A 19,970-nucleotide genomic window follows, 5' to 3' on the forward strand; every position below is an offset into this window, starting at 1 on the left:
TGGCCACTAGATAGAGCCAACGCACAGTCACATATTGGCCTTCTAGCACTGTTGCCATAGCCTTTAGTGTGTACTGTATGTGTGTGTGTTTGTGGTGTGTACGTACTTTCAATAGTATGCCAAATTCACAATAAAATAAACATTTACCTTTCTATATTGTTATGCCATTTATTCATAACATAAATAAAAATGACAACATCCAAATGTAAATTTATATAATTAATATAATGAATTTAACGAACCATTTACAGTGCTAGTGTGTACGTACGCACTTGCCCATTGTATTGTAGAATTATGAATACCAGCATACTAAGAGAAATATTGGCCCCATCAAAAAACTTGCTGCTTTGCCCAATAATTTCTCTCTCCAGTGCTGCCAGGTGCGTTATGGAGCCATGTCCGTGACATGCACACAGAAGTCAGCTTGTCAATATTGTATGCCTTGAGGGGAGGAAGAAGTTAAGGAGTAATATTACAGGTACAATCCGTAGCCTCAATTACTTGTCAACAGTTTGGCCAAATGACACTTGTTTCTTTGGGGGGACTGAGGGGGAGGGTCATTCCAAGTGAAAAATCAAAGAAGAGAGATATTGGAGGTTTTTCCTTTGCTTCAGCCATGATTGTGTATGTGCTTGTACAGCAGTTTTGTCTCGAAACAAAGAAAAGCTACCGAGTGAGTGCAGCCCTAAGGCTATGCGCTATATAGCTGCTCTTATACTACTGCTGCTGCTGCTGCTGCTGCTGCTTCTGCTGCTGATGATGGTAATCTTTACTGACCTTTAGGAGGAAATATGTTCCAAAGCTAACCACAGCTACACAACAAGCATAACTCCCCCACCCCCATTACTGATTGTAAAGACATATAGGTCAAGGACATCTTCATTCCATCATTTCACTCAACACGCAGAATATTTTCTATCATTGGTGGCCAATTTCTTTTTGACAATTTGAATAAGAGAAATACCACGGGAAAAACTGACAATTATTTGACGTTCTCTCAAGTTACTTTTGAAAGACATATTTTCACAGGTGCAATGTACTGTAGACATATTGGTGCAAACCTTTTGGATCAATGTACTGTAGACATATTGGTGCAAACCTTTTGGATCAATGTACTGTAGACATATTGGTGCAAACCTTTTGGATCAATGTACTATAGACATATTGGTGCAAACCTTTTGGATCAATGTACTGTAGACATATTGGTGCAAACATTTTGGATCAATGTACTATAGACATATTGGTGCAAACCTTTTGGATCAATGTACTATAGACATATTGGTGCAAACCTTTTGGATCAATGTACTGTAGACATATTGGTGCAAACTTTTTGGATCAATGTACTGTAGACATATTGGTGCAAACCTTTTGGATCAATGTACTGTAGACATATTGGTGCAAACCTTTTGGATCAATGTACTGTAGACATATTGGTGCAAACCTTTTGGATCAATGTACTGTAGACATATTGGTGCAAACCTTTTGGATCAATGTACTGTAGACATATTGGTGCAAATGTTTTGGATCAAAAGACAAAGATGAGATGTGTGTTATGTCTGCACATCAAGCCTTCAGTCATAGTGAGTCAAAACATCACCTTTGTAAACAAATCCTGAGCAGAGAAAAACATCATGGTCTTTACCTGGGATCAAATGACTCAAATCAAAGCATCTGGATACAGTCAGGTACTGTATGTTACAACAAGTGATGTATATAAACCCTGGATTGCTGATGCTATGTATTGGCCATAGCCATTGTGGGCGGTAGTGTTCTGGTCTGCATCATCCCCCTGGAGTTTCTGTTATGGTAGTGATAAAGGATGTATGTTTACCAATGGCTAATTTGGGAAGAAGCGTGGACATATCAATAACATTGCTCATTACTGGGCATACAGTGCATATCATAAGTATTCACCACCTTGGGTTTTTTTCACATTTTGTTACATTACAAATTTTTTTGGGACACATTTATTAAAAATGTCTTGTTTATATAAGTATTCCCCTCTTTGTTATAGCAAGCCTAAATAAGTTCAGGAGTCAACTTGTGCTTAACAGATCATATAATACGTTGCATGGACTCAATCTGTGTGCAATAATAGGGGTTAACGTGATCATTCTTTTTACCCCAGAGATACAATTATCATTGTCGAGAAGGAACATACAAGTAAGCGTTTCGTTGGACGATGTATCCCATGTGTATCCTGTAAATAGGACTAATAAAACTTTACATTTGTAACCTTGAAACTATCTGTAAGGTCCCTCAGTCGAGTAGTGTATTTCAAGCACAAATTCAACTGCAAAGGCCAGGAGGCTTTTCCAATGCATGGTAAAGTTATTGATTAGGCTTTTGATGGTGTACACCCAGTCACTATAAAGGGGCCAGCTGAGTATAAGACTGTATCATCTGTATATAAATGGATGAGAGAGCTTCCTACTGCCTGAGCTATGTTGTTGATGTAAATTGAGAAGAGCGTGGGCCTAAGATTGAGCCACTCACTTGGTGACAGGCAGTGGCTGAGACAGCAGATTTTCTGACTTTATACACTGCACTCTTTGAGAAAGGTAGTTAGCAAACCAGGCCAAAGACCCCTCAGAGACACCAATATTCCTTAGCCGGCCCACAAGAATGGAATGGTCTACCGTATCAAAAGCTTTGGCCAAGTCAATAAAAATAGCAGCACAACATTGCTTAGAAGCAAGGGCAATGGTGACATCATTGAGGACCTTTAAGGTTACAGTGAAACATCCATAACCTGAGCGGAAACCGGATTGCATACCAGAGAGAATACTATAGACATCAAGAAAGCCAGTCAGTTGATTATTGACAAGTTTTTCCAACATTTTTGATAAACAGGGCAAAATAGAAATAGGCCTATAACAGTTAGGATCAGCTTGATCTCCCCCTTTAAATAAAGGATGAACCGCAGCTGCCTTCCAAGCAATGGGAACCTCCCCAGAAAGGAGAGACAGGTTAAACAGGTCGGAGATAGGCTTGGCGATGATAGGGGCAGCAACCTTAAAGAAGAAAGGGTCTAAACCATCTGACCCACATGGTTTTATGAGGTCAGGTTCCAAGAGCTCCTCTAGCACATCAGACTCAGTGACTGCCTGCAGGGAGAAACTTTGTAGCCGGGCAGGGGAAAAAGATGGAGAAGCATCTGGAATAGTCGCATTAAAAGGGGTGGGAGATGAGGAAATGTTGGACGGGCAAGGAGGCATGGCGGAGTCAAATAGGAATCCTGACTTAATGATAGGGTGATTAATGAGCTCAGCCATGTGCTTCTTGTCAGTAACAACCACATCCTCAACTTTAAGGGACATGGGCAGCTGTGAGGAGGAGGGTTTATTGTCCAGGTCTTTAACCGTTTTCCAGAACTTCTTGGGGTTATACCCACAGAGAGAGAACAGCTCCTTAAAGTAACTAACTTTGGCCTTCCGGACAGCCTGAGTGTACTTATTTCTCATTTGCCTGAACGAGAGCCAGTCAGCCTGAGTATGCGTGTGCCGAGCCTTTTGCCAAATGCAATTCTTGAGGTGGAGTAACTGCAAGATCACGGTCGAACCAGGGGCTGAACCGGTTTTTAATTCTCCTTTTCTTTATGGGGGCGTGTTTGTTAACAGTACCACTGAAAATATCAAAAAAGAAGGTCCAAGAGGATCAAGCTGATTCTATACCATTTTACAGAGGCCAGTTCATGAAGGAAGGCTCGCTCATTAAAGTTTTTTAGCAAGCGTCTATGACAAAGACATAGCTGCTGTGACGAACTCCAAACGCCACACAGTTGTCACTGACTAGTTAGATATTCATTCCTGTGGTGGATGAATCAGAATTAGTTGGGTAACATAGATAATTAAGATGTTTTATTAGTATAATATGCTTATGTGAGATACTTGTCGTTAGAAAGTGTCCTTTGGACTCTGGTATGTTTCAGTTGCACGTTTCCCTTAGCTGGGGCTCAGACACTTGGGGCCCAGAGAGGGGAGAGGTCAGACTTGTCTTTTATATGTGAATGTGTCTTTACCTATTCTTAAACCATGTGAAGGGATGGTGTGATTAATGGGGAACCAATGACTTGTCTCCATAATGTCTGTGAGCAAGTCACTCCCTCCTTTTTCCTTATTGTGGGGAGGTTTATGGCAATGTCTGGACCATTGTATGTCCTCTCTTAGATCTCGCACTTATCCTGTGATAGTATATGGCCTAGAGGCTCACTCCCCCCAGTGAGCCTGTCCAGGAGTGGGGTCAAGAGGGGGTTTGCTTGAGATGGGAGTATCTAGAGTTGACAATTGATATATGCCATTGGATGAAATGGTGATTTTGTTCTATGAAGTACCAGGGAGGGACGGTTCTAAGGGGACCAGATACTGGGCTATACAATGACCCTGTTGACATAGCAGTTACTGACTGCTGTGTTTTATGGATATCTATCATACAAAACTTAACCTTTGTGAACTGTTATTAAGATCTGTGGTTTGTCAATGTACGTTGAAGGGGGTGTATCTTTGCTATAAAATATCTCTGTAGCCATTGTGTAATCAGTTTATTCAATGGTTCATTCGAGAGAGTGCATTATTGAAGGTCAAGAACTTTTGCAAAAGTATCTTATTTATTAAAGATGTAGTTAACTCGGACTGGTGTGTTTAACTCTCCTCATTTGGTAATGCAGAAATTAGCCACCACATTCCCCAGTGCACAAACAATTTCTGTACTTACAGCATTCATATACATTCATTTTTTATTAGGTTTTTGCTTTTGGCAGAACTTGTTTTTTTATTGTAATTTTTCCACAACACTCATGAATGCAACTGTTTATGTCAAATTGTTTTGTGTTCTGGTAAAATACTTCATTGTGAGGCTAAATATAAGGGCTGGACATGCAGATAAATGAAAGTCAGATAAATAAAAATACGATTTTTGCTGGGATCTCTGGACTGATAGAACAAGTCAACTCTATGTCCCTTCTAGAGTGTACTGATTTAGAGGGTATGGAATGATAGAAAAATGACGGGGTGTCTGTAACATGTAATAGGTACGTCGTCATTTAAGCTAACTCTGGGCATATACAACAAACCTACTCATGTTTTGAGTCATTTTCACCCATTAACACTGACATTCCTAGCCTTGACAAGCAGGTATTTATTTAGCTTACCATCATGGTATTTTACCCCCTTTTCCTCCTCAATTTTGATCTTCTCTCATTGCTACAACTCCCTAACGAGCTCAGGAGGTGAGGGTCGAGTCATGCGTCCTCCGAAACATGACCCGCCAAACCACGCTTCTTAACACCCACCCACTTAACCCGGAAGCAAGCTGCACCAATGTGTCAGAGGAAACACCGTTGATCTGACGACTGAGGTCAGCCTGCAGGCGCACGGCCCGCCACAAGGAGTCGCTAGAACGCAATGAGCCAAGTAAAGCCCCCCGATCACAGCCGGTTGCTCAAACCAAGGTCTGTGGTGACGCCTCTAGCACGGCGATGCAGTCCCTTAGACTGCTGTGCCACTTGGGAGGCCCATATCTTATGCATATTCTACAAATGGATATAATTTGGGGGGCATGTGTCCACTTGGTGTAAATAAAATTGATGCCTCAGGTGTCTGGCATTTCTCTCACTGTTTGCAGGTGTTATTTGACATTGAAAGTACTGGAGTGTATAAATGGCACACCAGTGTAGTGCCATCTGGTCATAAGACTAAACTGCTCAATTTGTGCAGTAAAGCAATGGAATGTTCCTCAATTTCAAACCATAAGGACTTCAAACTCAAGTAATTCCTCCAAATTGGCAAACAATTGGCAAAGAAAGCACACACAAAATACACTGCATAATTCCCTGTGTACAGTGCATTCGGAAAGTATTCAGACCCATTGACTTTTTACACATTTTGTTACTTTACAGCCTTATTCTAAAAATGATTAAATCGTTTTTTCCCCTCATCAATCTACACACAATACCCCATAATGAAAAAGCTGAAATGTCACATTTACATAAGTATTCAGACACTTTACTCAGTACTTTGTTGAAGCACCTTTGGCAACAATTACAACCTTGAGTCTTGTTGGGAAGGATGCCTCAAGCTCTGTCAGGTTAGATGGGGAGGTTCACTGCAGAGCTATTTTCAGGTCTCTCCAGAGATGTTCAATCGGTTTCAAGTCCGGGCTCTGGCTGGGCCACTCAAGGACATTCAGAGACTTGTCCCGAAGCCACTCCTGTGTTGCCTTGGCTGTGTGCTTAGGGTCGCTGTCCTGTTGGTGTCACGGATCCCTCCGGAACTGTGTCATTACGCGCAGCTGGTCCTCTTTTCCTTGATTAGTAATTGTATTAGTGTGCCCTTTGTTCACCATGGTCTTGTTGATTATTGTTACAATGTCCGTTGGTTGTGTGAGTACCTGTACTGTGTTGTTTTAGCTTTCGTGCCGCTTGTATTGTGCAGATGATTACGGGTCTCATCTCATGTGGTATCATTGTGCGCCCCGTGTATTTATTCGAGATACTCCTCACTCTTTTGTTTGGGTTTTAACCCTGTGTTTTGTATACGTGTTTGATTGGTCTTCGTCCAAGCACGCTGTAATTTGAGTCAATAAAAAAAACTATTACGCATTCCTGCGCCTGTCTCCCGATCCCATTTTACCTACGTGACAGTTGGAAGATGAATGTTCACCCCAGTCTGAGGTCCTGAGCTTTCTGGAGTAGGTTTTCATCAAGGATCTCGCTGTACTTTGCTCTGTTAATCTTTGCCTCGATCCTGACAAGTCTCCCAGTCCATGTCACTGAAAAAACATCTGCACAGGATGATGCTGCCACCACCATGCTTCACCGTAGGGATGGTGCCAGGTTTCCTCTAGACGTGACGCTTGGCATTCAGGCCAAAGAGTTCAATATTGGTTTCATCAGACCAGAGAATATTGTTTCTCATGGTCTGAGAACCCTTTAGGTGCCTTTTGTCAAACTCCAAGCAGGCTATCATGTGCCTTTTACTGAGGAGTGGCTTCCGTCTGGCCACTCTACCATAAAGGCCTGATTAGTGGAGTGCTGCAAAGATGGTTGTCCTTCTGGAACATTCTCCCATCTCCACAGAGGAACTCTAGTGCTCTGTCAGAGTGACCATCGGGTTCTTGTTCACCTCCCTGACCAAGGCCCTTCTCCCCCAATTGTTCAGTTTGGCCGGACGGCCAGCTCTATGGAGAGTCTTGGTGGTTCCAAACTTCTTCCATTTAAGAATAATGGAGGCCACTGTGTTATTAGTTATTGGTGACCTTCAATGCTGCAGAAATGTTTGGGTACCCTTTCCCAGATCTTTGCCTCGACACAATCCTGTCTCGGAGCTCTTCGGACAATTTCTTCCACCTCATGGCTTGGTTTTTGCTCTGACATGCACTGTCAATTGTGGGACCTTATATAGACAGGTGTGTGCCTTTCCAAAGCATTTCCAATCAATTGAATTGACCACAAGTGGACTCCAATCAAGTTGTAGAAACAGCTCAAGGATGATCAATGGAAACAGGATGCACCTGAGCTCAATTTCAAGTCTCATAGCAAAGGTTCTGAATACTTATGTAAATAAGGTATTTCAGATTTGTATTTTTAATACATTTGCAAAAAAATATAAAAAACGTTTTTTTCCCCATCATTATGGGGTATGGTGTGTAGATTGATGAGTGAAATGTTTTTAGTTAATCCATTTTAGAATAAAGCTGTAACGTAACAAAATTTGGAAAAAGTCAAGGGGTCTGAATGCACCGTACCTATTATTGACACTCCATTTGAACCATCTCAAATGAATTCAAGGCTTACAGAGATGGGTGCTTCAGCCAGCAAGTCATTTCCAAGGAAAATACTACTACTCTCCCCACTGAATCCATTATTATATATTTTTTGTTGTTGTACTTTTCCTCCCTTTTCTCCCCAATTCCGTGATATCCAATTGGTAGTTACAGTCTTGTCCCATCGCCGCAACTCCCCTACGGATTTGGGAGAGACGAAGGTCCATGCGTCCTCCGAAAAACACGCTTCTTGACACTTCTCGCTTTACCCGGAAGCCAGTTGCACCAATACGTTGGAGGAACACTGTCTAGCTGGCGACCGCAGTCAGACAAGGAGTCGCTAGAGCGTGATGGGACAAGGAAATGCCGGCCGGCCAAACCCTCCCCTAACCGTAATGACACTGGGCCAATTGTGTGCCGCCTCATGGGTCTCTCGGTCACTGCCGGCTTTGACACAGCCTGGGATCGAACCCGGGTCTGTAGTGACGCCTCAAGACCGCTGCGTCACTCGGGAGCCCCACTGAATCCATTTAATACATTACTAAGCCAATTACCAGCACATTGTTGAGCCTTAAATAGCTGACTGAATTAAGGGACAGAGATAGGAATGAATGACAAACCAAACCCAGTTATAAAGTTACTTATTAACTTTCTCTTTCTTAAGGCTATGTATGGGGCAGTCAGTGACACCTCCTTTAACCTTTAGCACAAGTCTCCATGCAGTAGGCTATTTGAAGGCTAAACAAGGGGACAAAACACCTTGAAGCTTCTGTAATCCACTTGAAAATCAACAAACATTGTTTGTCAGGTATGTAATATAAATGATGTGTTAATATTCGTATGGAGAGGGAGTTAGCTATACTTTTGAGTAATGTCAGTTATAAGCATGCGGTGGTCATATGACCACGGTATGTTGTTGACCTAGAAAGGACTTGATGTTCCCTGTCTGTATCACGAGACTCAACATTTAATCTGGAGATTCCCTCTTTCATTTTCAGAATTTGTTTTGGAAAATGTTTATGAGCAATATTAAGATAATCAACACAATACTTGTGGTGACAACCTTGATATAATGTAATTGTTACTGTCAACCTTGGTTGATTGTGGGTTGTTATTGAAAATGCGTCACCCCAGTAGTTGTTTTGTCACTATGTTGAATATCATATTATTACTCTCATCTTGTTTTTATCAAGAGGTATAGTTGGTGCATTAGAATGAGTGTTAACTATGGATTGGACAGTATTGTGTGAATTCCATACTTTTCCTTAATTTTGATAACCCTCATTCTTATGCATAAACTGTTTACGCTATTGAGTCCAAGAGACGACCCTTCGGTCTATCAATGTGTCCAATCCAAGAGCTAGAGTGGAACAGGGCAGATGAGTTTAGTATCTCTGTGTTAAAGCTGTAATATAACCATTTTTGTCCCACCTGACCAAATTCACTTAGAAATGTGTGTTATAGATTTGCCATATTCAAAGCAAGTCTAAGAAGCGGTAGATATTTTCTATGTGCGCTATTTCTATGCTTCCCGTTCTTAAGTTTTGATTTAGCAAATTTTACTTTCGGTAAAATACCAGATTCTAATAGTGTGCAACTGCAGCCTGAAATTCGAGGTGTTACTGCATGTGGCCATCCCCCCGCCCCCCACCGAGCACACCATTGGTTCCTGCATAAGCACGACATCTTCATGCTTGTGTGACACTTTTGAATTTGGGTCAAAAGGGAAATAAAAGTATTATCTGGGGGCGAAGAACACTAGTTAGCTAGCTAGCACACAGTGTCGCCCCTGCCTGCTGTGTACCGGAGAAAACCATGCCCGACAGTCGGGGGTGAAGGACACTGTCTACCGGTCATCCCCAGCCTCCCGCTAGCACAGCAGACAGGAGGCTAGGGTGACACTGTGTGCTTGCTAACAAGCTAGCACACGGTGTCGCTCCTGCCAGCTGTGTACTGGAGAAAACCGTGCCCGACAGTCGGGGGTGAAGGACACTGTCTACCGGTCATCCCCGCCTCCCGCTAGCACAGCAGACAGGAGGCTAGGGTGACACTGTGTGCTTGCTAACAAGCTAGCACACGGTGTCGCTCCTGCCAGCTGTGTACTGGAGAAAACCATGCCGACAGTCGGGGGTGAAGGACACTGTCAACCGGTCATCCCCGCCTCCCACTAGCACAGCAGACAGGAGGCTAGGGTGACACTGTGTGCTTGCTAACAAGCTAGCACACGGTGTCGCTCCTGCCAGCTGTGTACTGGAGAAAACCGTGCCCGACAGGCGGGTAGACAGTGTCCTTCGCTCCCCGCCTGTCGGGCGCAGTTTTCTCCGGTACACAGCAGACGGGAGACTAGGGCGACACCATGTGCTAGATAGGTTCCTAGTTAGCGACACTGTATGCTAGCTTGCAAGTTACAAGCTAGTTTCACCACCGCCTGCTGTGTACTGGAGAAAACTGTGCCCGACAGGCGGGGGTGAAGGACACTGACTACCAGTCGTCCCCGCTTCCCGCTAGCACAGCAGACTGGAGGCTAGGGTGACATCGTGTACTAGCTAACTGTGTACCGGTGTCCTCCTTAGGACTAGCTGGCTAAGCTAGCACACAGTGTCCTTCACTCCCGCCTGCCGAACACCTGCCCTCGCCGTCATCAACAGAACTGTAGGAAAACAGTGCACGACAGTCGAGGGCAATGGCCACTGTCTACCACTTGTGTACGGATAGCTAGTTACCGTTGTTGCTCCCACCCCTTCTTCTGTTGGGTTTATCGCGGCTGGCATCCAACGTTATTGTGCATTAATGCCGCCTACTGTACTGGAACGCCCCCTACCTGTCCTAACTTAAAAATGTACCAATAGAAATATAGAGAGGGGTTCCTGCATGAGCGGGAATGCCCACATGCAGGAACGCCCTGAATTGCGGGCCACAATTCCACCCTTCTCCCAGCTTCAAACGGCAGAAAATACAATATTTTTGGTTATAGAAAATATATTTCACAGCTGTTTAGATGGTACAATGATTCTCTAAAGGACACTTGCTCATCATGTCACTCAAATCTTCTTGTTTCTGTAGGACCATCATGGAACATCTGGGCTGCAGTGCGATAGTGGCCTTTTGTTTCTGGAGGGCACTTATTGCAGGTGCACATCCTCCTCGATCAGTCCTGGGAGAAAGTCAAAGCAACTTCCCGATGGAAGGTGATGAGAACCTTGCCTCAACAAACAGTAAATAATTCACTGTCAACAGACAAAATACATGCATTTAATTCGTGTCATTTTCACAGCAAATTCACCTGTATCTTTAATTCTAAGAGTGTTAAATTCAGGGGCGATGCCAGAACGAATCAGTTGGATTGGCCTTTGATGTCCGTAGGCGGGCACGTTTTTTCACAAGACCCCGTAGGTGTTCAAGCGCTTGGGCGAAGCTCACAATTTATCCCACCATTTCTACCGATCTGCGTGAAAATTATGATTATTTTTGTATGCGCATTTTCGTGGAACAGTTTCATTTCAATAATAATAAAGTTTTCGTTTCTCAAAAGCATTGACACATGGTAAATAATAACAATTTGAAGTAAAATGATACAAATCTAAAAGTTAAAATTCAACTAAGGGGAGATCACCAGCCTCAGCCATATGGACACATTAGCTAGGTTTCCATCCAATTGGCGTTAGATTTTCATGAGAATATTGTAAAATCTGCATAAAAACAATCTGTGAATTTTCCCACCGGAGATGTTGCCATCAAATGTACTTGTTGCAGATAAAAGGCTGTGCGTGATAACGTGAGGATAAAAATACCTTTTGCCGTAAATTCCCATGTACCGAATAAAAAATACAAGTTAAATGGGTTTCCTTCGCATTTTCAACTCTACTGATGGTTTTCGCACATAAAAATGCGTGTCCACTCTGGTATTGGCACTCACATATATAGCCAACACGATGAGATTATTATGGACAGAAGAGCAAGATTATTTTTATTTGTCGCACAGCAGGCACGCATCGATGATAATTTCACCAGAATAAAACCCTCGATACTTATTGGAAAGTAGCATCAAGCTCATCACCTTGCACTTTCATCACCCTGTGAAGTTCATCATAATTTATTTAATCTGTAGCCTAATGAACGGCATGCTTTTCTGATGTGTCGTAGTGGAAGGACCATGTTTGAATGTTAAATGACGAGACAGAGGCATTGATGCGAGTAACCAGTCTTGTTCAGTACATTACAATAGATCCGGGTATCTCAACCACACAGGTAAAAACACTGGAGTTGCAGTAATTAACATTTACCAACAGATGGCATCACTGTGCCAGACCACACAACATGTCACGGCGTAACTCCAAGTTTACTTCGATATGATGGTTATTATATAAATATTTGCAGTAGGCCTATAACTTCCATCATCAACTGAGTAAAATACAGTACATAGGCCTAAAGCCGATAAAAACAGTATAAAATATCCTGATGAAAATGATCGTTATTTCAATCACATTCTACTCCGTCTGTCTGTCTGCCTCCCTTTCTATCTGTTTGACTTTAGCTATTCCTCGGCCCTGTCTCTAGCGAACTTGCAACATTGTATCCACTAGCCTATTCTGGGCCCTCACAGTTTCCCGCGCCAGTGACGCTTCCACTGGATATATGGGATCATCAGATCATGATATTTTGCTCTTTCACGCCGAGGCTTGGTGTTTATCAAGGCCGTGAGTGTTGGACATATTTATCAAATACTGAGGAACTATCATTTGCAGTGTATGTTAAAACAAATACTTAATTTACAAAATGTGAGGTGAATAAAAATGACTGAGAAGCTCCGTTTATTAGTGGTGGATGTGGTGAGTTAAGACAATCAGAAATCAGACATTGCCAAATCGTCACCAGGTAGGCCTACTTTTATGCATACACGCAGGCAGGCGCGTGCCTCCTCAATGTTATCAGGACAGTGAAACCAGACACATGCGCATTGCTCACGGAGCACTCTTAAAAAAAGACAATGACAATATTGACAAAACGTGTAATGGTTATGAAATCTACCAAAACGTTTTACTCACAAGTGTAGCATGTTGTGAACTCTGCAAACAATGTTTCCCCTCCGAGAATGAGAATGGTAAATTACTGTAAATAATAAATGCAAACCAAATGCAGAGGGATTAATAGTACATTTACTATGCCACTGGTGACATATGTGATGGAGAATTGATCAACAATAAACCACCAAAGGGCAAATAATTCACACAAGGAAACAATGAATGGGCAAAAATTGGCGGGAGACACCTGAGCGTGTTCTGGAGAGCTGCATGCGTGCATTCGGGAGCGAGACGCCATATCTTCGTCGCACACCCCTCCCACTTGTTGCAGCATTTGAAGTTATACTCAAGACACATTATCTTCACACATATTTTAGATGCTTTTCACTGACAACCGCAACTTAATTAGCTAGACATATTGCCATATGCACTGCTCAAATGGCTAGATTCCCAAATAGGCATAGACCTACACACTCTCAGTCTGCTCCAGCCCAGGTCAACCTACCAGCCTGGGTCGGGTCTAGCCCATCACAACACAGCTCTACTAGACCAGAACCATCACAACACAGCTCTACTAGACCAGAAACATCACAACACAGCACTACTAGACCCATCCCATCACAACACAGCACTACTAGACCAGAACCATCACAACACAGCTCTACTAGACCAGAAACATCACAACACAGCACTACTAGACCAGAACCATCACAACACAGCACTACTAGACCAGAAACATCACAACACAGCACTACTAGACCCAGCCCATCACAACACAGCACTACTAGACCAGAAACATCACAACACAGCACTACTAGACCCAGCCCATCACAACACAGCACTACTAGACCAGAAAATGTTAAACGGGGCCGGGACTCAGGTGGAATCATCATTTGCCATAAGCAGGACTTAGCACTGAATGAAATTTAAAAAAGGTACTAATCACATTTGGCTAAAACTTAACAAAGGTGCAATCTATTGTGACAGTGATGTATACATATGTGCAGCTTAAAAAAAAAAAATGTAAAAATGTTATGATCCTGCTTCAGATTCACCATATTATGATGATCAGTTTTTTGACAATCTCCATACATAAATCATGAAATTTCAGGCAGAGGGTAAAGTGCTTCTTTGTGGAGATTTCAATGCAAGAACAGGTTCTGAGCCTGACTACACTGATGCGGGAGGTAACCACCCCTCCTTGGACACCCCTCCTTGTACAGTAGCCCTATTATAAATAATAGAAACAGTCCTGACCAAAAATGGGAAGGAGTTAGTGCATCTCTGTCGAGCCTTAGGCCTGAACATGCTTAATGGTAGAATCAGTGGGGACTCTTTAAATCAAATCAAATTTATTTATATAGCCCTTCTTACATCAGCTGATATCTCAGTGCTGTACAGAAACCCAGCCTAAAACCCCAAACAGCAAGCAATGCAGGTGTAGAAGCACGGTGGCTAGGAAAAACTCCCTAAAAAGGCCAAAACCTAGGAAGAAACCTAGAGAGGAACCAAGCTATGAGGGGTGGCCAGTCCTCTTCAGGCTGTGCCGGGTGGAGATTATAACAGAACATGGCCAGATGTTCAAATGTTCATAGATGACCAGCAGGGTCAAATAATAATAATCACAGTAGTTGTCGAGGGTGCAACAGGTCAGCACCACAGAAGTAAATGTCAGTTGGCTTTTCATAGCCGATCATTGAGAGTATCTCTACCGCTCCTGCTGTCTCTAGAGAGTTGAAAACAGCAGGTCTGGGACAGGTAGCACGTCCGGTGAACAGGTCAGGGTTCCATAGGCAGAACAGTTGAAACTGGAGCAGCAGCACAGCCAGGTGGACTGGGGACAGCAAGGAGTCATCATGCCAGGTAGTCCTGAGGCATGGTCCTAGGGCTCAGGTTCCCCGAGAGAGAGAAAGAAAGAAAGAGAGAAAGAGAGAAAGAAAGAAAGATAATTAGAGAGAGCATACTTAAATTCACACAGGACACTGGAAAAATACTCCAGATATAACAGACTGACCCTGGCCCCCCGACACATAAACTACTGCAGCATAAATACTGGAGGCTGAGACAGGAGGGGTCAGGAGACACTGTGGCCCCATCCGATGATACCCCCGGACAGGGCCAAACAGGCAGGATATAACCCCACCCACTTTGCCAAAGCACAGCCCCCACACCACTAGAGGGATAGGTCAGTTCTTTAGGTCAGTTTACTTACTACTCAGCTCTTGGGACAAGTGTGGTCATTTATGCCATCACTGACATCGACCCCTCCCCCATTAGTGCATTCACTGTCAGACCACAGACACCATTGTCAGGTAACAGTCAGATCAATGTGTTTCTGAAGAAATTAACTGGCAATATTCATAAAAAGAAACAGCCCAATAAACTCTACAACATAAACCAATCGTACAGATGGGCTCCAAACAGTGCAGAGATTCATTGAAACATTGAATTCAAATGAAATGATTAACTCTATACAGTTCTTCAATAACTCACAATACCAAAACAGTAAAGAAGGTGTCAATTCGGCTACTCAAAACATCAATTCCATATTCCAAAAAAGCAGCATCAAAAGCTAATTTGAGAAAACCAAAGAAATGCAACATTAGAAACAAAAAACAAAACGTTTCTGAAAAATGGTTTGATAAAGAAGGTAAAACAATTACAAAACACCTAAGACAAATGTCAAATGAAAAACATAAACAGCAAAACAACCCAGAGCTATGCTATGAATACTTTGAAACTCTATATAAACATACACTGAAATGCAAGAAATTGAATTATACCAATAAGGCACTTGATGAAATTGAAAACGCAATTGACCAAAGTCAGTTCTGGGACATGTGGAACAATTTAAGCATGACAAAGCCATAAGAATTAGCCATACAAGATGAAGGAATTTGGAAAACTTATTTTGATAACCTATACAAAAACATCCTACAAAAAGACTTACAACATAAGTGATTTGAAACAATCCACAGCTATATTAAAATAAGCTAATGGTCCTCTGCTTAAGTTATGCTCTCTGGTGAAGTATTTTGAATGTTTTTATTTAGACAGGAGTAATTACATAATTTTGGCAAAACATCCATTTACTTTAGGGGAAGCCAGCATCCTAACAGTGCACTGTGCACACGCCAACTTTCCTTTCCAATTCGCGAGAGGCTGAAACCGGAGATCTGTATATAATGACGAGATGCTCATGTCTCAACCCTAACAATGGGAGTTGTTGTCCCAAAGGCGGGAAGGCAAGTGACAAGCTTAGGTCTGCATATTATGTCCATAGCAAGCCATTGTGCTTATTCTGGACGTATTCTTGTGAGAGTGAGTCCTCTCGCTTCTCCTCTTCTTCTCTGCTGAAACTCTCACCAGAGAATGAATCCTAGTGAGCGAAACAGCGCCCCTCTGTCTTACTACATGTAGTCCATGTATCTGATGCTGTCTGGACAGATAAATGATCAATATTTCAATATTTTATTTCGACGTGCGAGGTAGGTACGGAACACTAGTCACTTTAATAATGTTTACATATCTGGCATTACTCATCTCATATGCATATATTGTATTCTATACTATTCTACGGTATCTTAGTCACTTAATAATGCTTACATATCTTGCATTACTCATATCATATGTATATACTGTTTTCTATACTATTCTACTGTATCTTAGTCCGTTCCGCTCTGACATCACTCGTCCATATATGTATATAGTCTTAATTAATTCCTACTTAGATTTGTGTGTATTGGGAATATGTTGTGTAATTTGTTAGATATTACTTGTTAGATATTACTGCACTGTCGGAGCTAGAAGCACAAGCATTTTGCTACACTCGCAATAACATCTGCTAATCACGTGTATGTGACCAATACAATTTGATTTGATAGGGCAGGCCAGGCCCCCTAAGTCCCGCCCATAACGCCAGCCCAGGTTACATTTAACACCTTCACAGACTACATAAAAGGCCCACTAATCCAGTGCTAAATTATAACACTGTTTCAGTTTACTTGCATATGTTAACCCTTGACGCGTTGTCTTTGGTTTGGTATAGGCTAAATACAGTATTAGTTTGGACAAAGTGAACAAATAACCATGTTCAGTAACTCTTTAATAATCATTCAATTACTATAAATATGCTTATGTTCCAATTTTCACACTAGCATACCACCTAGGGTGCTTGGTCAATACATTGCTTCAATCTATGTAGTATGCTAGTGTGGTGGGTATTTGGTAAATTCTCAGAATTTACCCCATTCTCCTGTCCCCTGCATCCCACAGCTGTCAACTCTAGCAAAGCTGTTCCCCCTGGTGAGGACGTTAACTCCCAGACCTGGCCCTACCTGGCTGCAGCGCTGGCCTCCGCCCTGACCGTCTCCCTGTTCATCGTGGTGGCCATCAAGTGCCGCTTTTTCCACCGCTACCTAGCCAGCTACCACCACTCCTTGCTCCCCGAGGGGGACACAGCCAGCCAGCAGAGCCCAGACGAGGTGACCTTCCCTGGGCACGGCATGGTGGGCCGAGGAGGTGGAGGTAATGGGACCCATCGAGGGTTGGATACTGATGACGACGATGGCTTCATAGAGGATAATTACATCCAGGCCAGCGAGAGGGCTAGGGCAGAGAGTCACGAGGACGAAGGGATGGAAGGAGAGGTGGTGGAGGATAGTGATGATGATCTTCAGTTCACCATTGGGTGATTTCAGGACTGGTTGAAAATGATTATTTACTGTTGATTGGGTGACAGTGGTGGATTCACTTCACAGAGCAGATGCTGTCCAGACCAGACCTTTGATTCAAATAAAATGTGTTTTCTTTCAGATGCTCCAGCTGTGCTTAATTGAGCTTGTGTGGCACCCTAAAGTGGACAAATCCGCCCTCCAGGTGAAACAGGCCCTTCAGGCAGTCTCAATCAAACACTCAATGTATTTGAAAGAAAAAAAATACTATTTGAATCCAGGTCTGGTGAGAATATGTTGATAGATGAAAGATACTGAGAAATGATCATGGTCCCATTTTAAACAAACAACAACCTATTAAGGCTTTATAGAACATTCATCAAGTCTTCATAAATACTACACTGAGCAAAAACATAAACGCAACATGCAAAAATGTCAAAGCTTTTACTGAGTTACAGTTCATATAATTGAAATAAATTCATTAGGCCCTAATCTATGGATTTCACATGACTGGGAATGCAGATATGCATCTGTTGGTCACAGATACCTCATACAGCGCGACATCTCCTTCGGAGAGAGTTGCTCAGGCTATTGATTTTGGCCTTTGGAATGTTGTCCCACTCCGCTTCAATGGCTGTACAAAGTTGCTGGATATTGGCGGGAACTGGAACACGCTGTCGTACACGTCGATCCAGAGCATCCCAAACATGCTTAATGGGTGACATGTCTGGCGAGTTTGCAGGAACTGGGACATTTTCAGCTTCCAGGAATTGTGTACAGATCCTTGCAACATGGGGCCATGCATTATCATGGTGAAATATGAGGTGATGGCGGTGGATGAATGGCACAACAATGGGCCCCAGGATCTTGTCATGTTATCTCAAATTGTCATTGATAAAATGTAATTGTGTTCATTGTCCGTAGCTTATGCTTGCCCATACCATAACCCCACCACCAGCTTGGGGCACTCTGTTCACAATGTTAACATCAGCAAACCGCTCGCTCACACGACGCAATTACACGCCATCTGCCCAGTACAGTTGAAACCGTGATTCATCCGTGAAGAGCACACTTTGTGCACTGAGTGTACCAAACATTAGGAACACATTCCTAATATTGAGTTGCAACCACTTTTGCGGGGTGCTGGCCCATGTTGACTATGGAACGCTGTTTGGGTCTTTGCGTGTCAAAAAGATACACGTCAAATAACACTATTTGACGCGTCAAATAAGCTTCTTGACCAATCAGGACCTGAATATGACTCCAAGTCACATAATAATTTAACACGTTCATTAATTTTTCACATAGTTATTACACATTGATTACACTCTCACTCGTATTTCATATGTCACGACGATTCACCGATACGTATGCTATGAGTCATAGATTTTGTCACTGATGATAACATGTCTCTTCCCCTTCATCTACACTACTTGAAAGTGGATTTAAGTGAAATCACTAAGGGATCAAATCTTTCACCTGGGTTCAACTGGTTAGTCTGTCATGGAAATAACAGGTGTTCCTAATGTTTTGTACACTGAAATAATTTGTAAGCAAACACATACATAAATGATGATATAAAAGGTCTAATTATGCATAATAACAGTTTAGAAAAGCACAGGACCCAGAATAGAACCTTGGGGACACCACCTTACACGGACACCAACTATACATTGTTGGATTTAACACAATCCACACTTATATGGCATGATGTTTGCTTATGAATGATTTAAATGTCAGCCTTATAAAGGTTTTATGACGGCTTCATTAAGACTTAAAAGTTATGTTTAGTTTAAAGTTGGACTTTTCTCAGGTGTGGGACTAAATGAGCCACACTTTATTAAGGTGGCTCATCGAATGAGAAGTGCTTTTAAATGTAGTTTATTATTAGGATGATAAGGATGATGCATATTGAAGATGAGTAATGATGATGCAAATCTTATTGTTTGATATGCAATGATTTTCATTTTCTGAAGACACTCCACAATGCTGATGATCTGTTTGTAAAAACAACATATCCTTGATTTTTAGGAATGTACAGTGCCTTCAGAAAGTTTTCACAACCCTTGACTTTTTCCAAATTTTGTTGTGTTACAGCCTCAATTTAAAATGGTTCAAATATATATTTATTTGGCACTGGCCTACACACCCCATAATGTCAAAGTAAAACTATGTTTTTCAAAATGTTTACAAATTATTTAAAAAATTAAAAGCTGAAATGTCCTGAGTCAATAAGTATTCAACCCGTTTATTATGGCAAGCCTAAATACATTCAAGAGTAAAAATGTACTTAACAAGTACCATAATACAAAGCAGACATTGAATATCCCTTTGATCATGGTGAAGTTATTAATTACAATTTGGATGGTGTATTAATACACCCAGTCACTACAAAGAAACAGGTGTTCTTCCTAACTCAGTTGACGGAGAGGAAGGAAACCGCTCAGGGATTTCACCATGAGGCCAATGGTGAATTTAAAACAGTTGTTGAGTTTAATAGCTATGATAGGAGCAA

The 19,970-nt window shown here is 42.2% G+C and overlaps 1 protein-coding gene across 2 annotated transcripts; it reads left to right on the plus strand.

Annotated features, from left to right (window-relative positions):
• Positions 1 to 8,329: 8,329 nt before the first annotated feature.
• Positions 8,330 to 19,687, plus strand: LOC106568714 (type III endosome membrane protein TEMP). 2 transcript variants are annotated; one of them, XM_014139289.2, is made up of 3 exons: positions 8,330 to 8,569; positions 10,825 to 10,976; positions 17,058 to 19,687. In XM_014139289.2, the coding sequence occupies exons 2-3, from the start codon at positions 10,832 to 10,834 to the stop codon at positions 17,474 to 17,476; spliced, it is 564 nt and encodes a 187-aa protein (XP_013994764.1). In that variant the 5' UTR covers positions 8,330 to 8,569; positions 10,825 to 10,831; the 3' UTR covers positions 17,477 to 19,687. The 2 variants fall into 2 exon arrangements, with proteins under 2 accessions (XP_013994764.1, XP_013994765.1); XM_014139290.2 differs by having other exon boundaries at positions 10,825 to 10,949.
• Positions 19,688 to 19,970: the final 283 nt, after the last annotated feature.

Source organism: Salmo salar, chromosome ssa14, assembly GCF_905237065.1.
Source record: "Salmo salar chromosome ssa14, Ssal_v3.1, whole genome shotgun sequence".
NCBI classification, from domain to species: Eukaryota; Metazoa; Chordata; class Actinopteri; order Salmoniformes; family Salmonidae; genus Salmo; species Salmo salar.

What these genes read in the sequence shown, in the direction of transcription:
- LOC106568714 (XM_014139289.2), top strand. Translation starts at nt 10,832, where the DNA reads ATGGAACATCTGGGCTGCAGTGCGATAGTGGCCTTTTGTTTCTGGAGG. An exon ending in GAACCTTGCCTCAACAAACA is followed by an intron (nt 10,977 to 17,057) that starts GTAAATAATTCA and finishes TGCATCCCACAG; the next exon opens with CTGTCAACTCTAGCAAAGCT.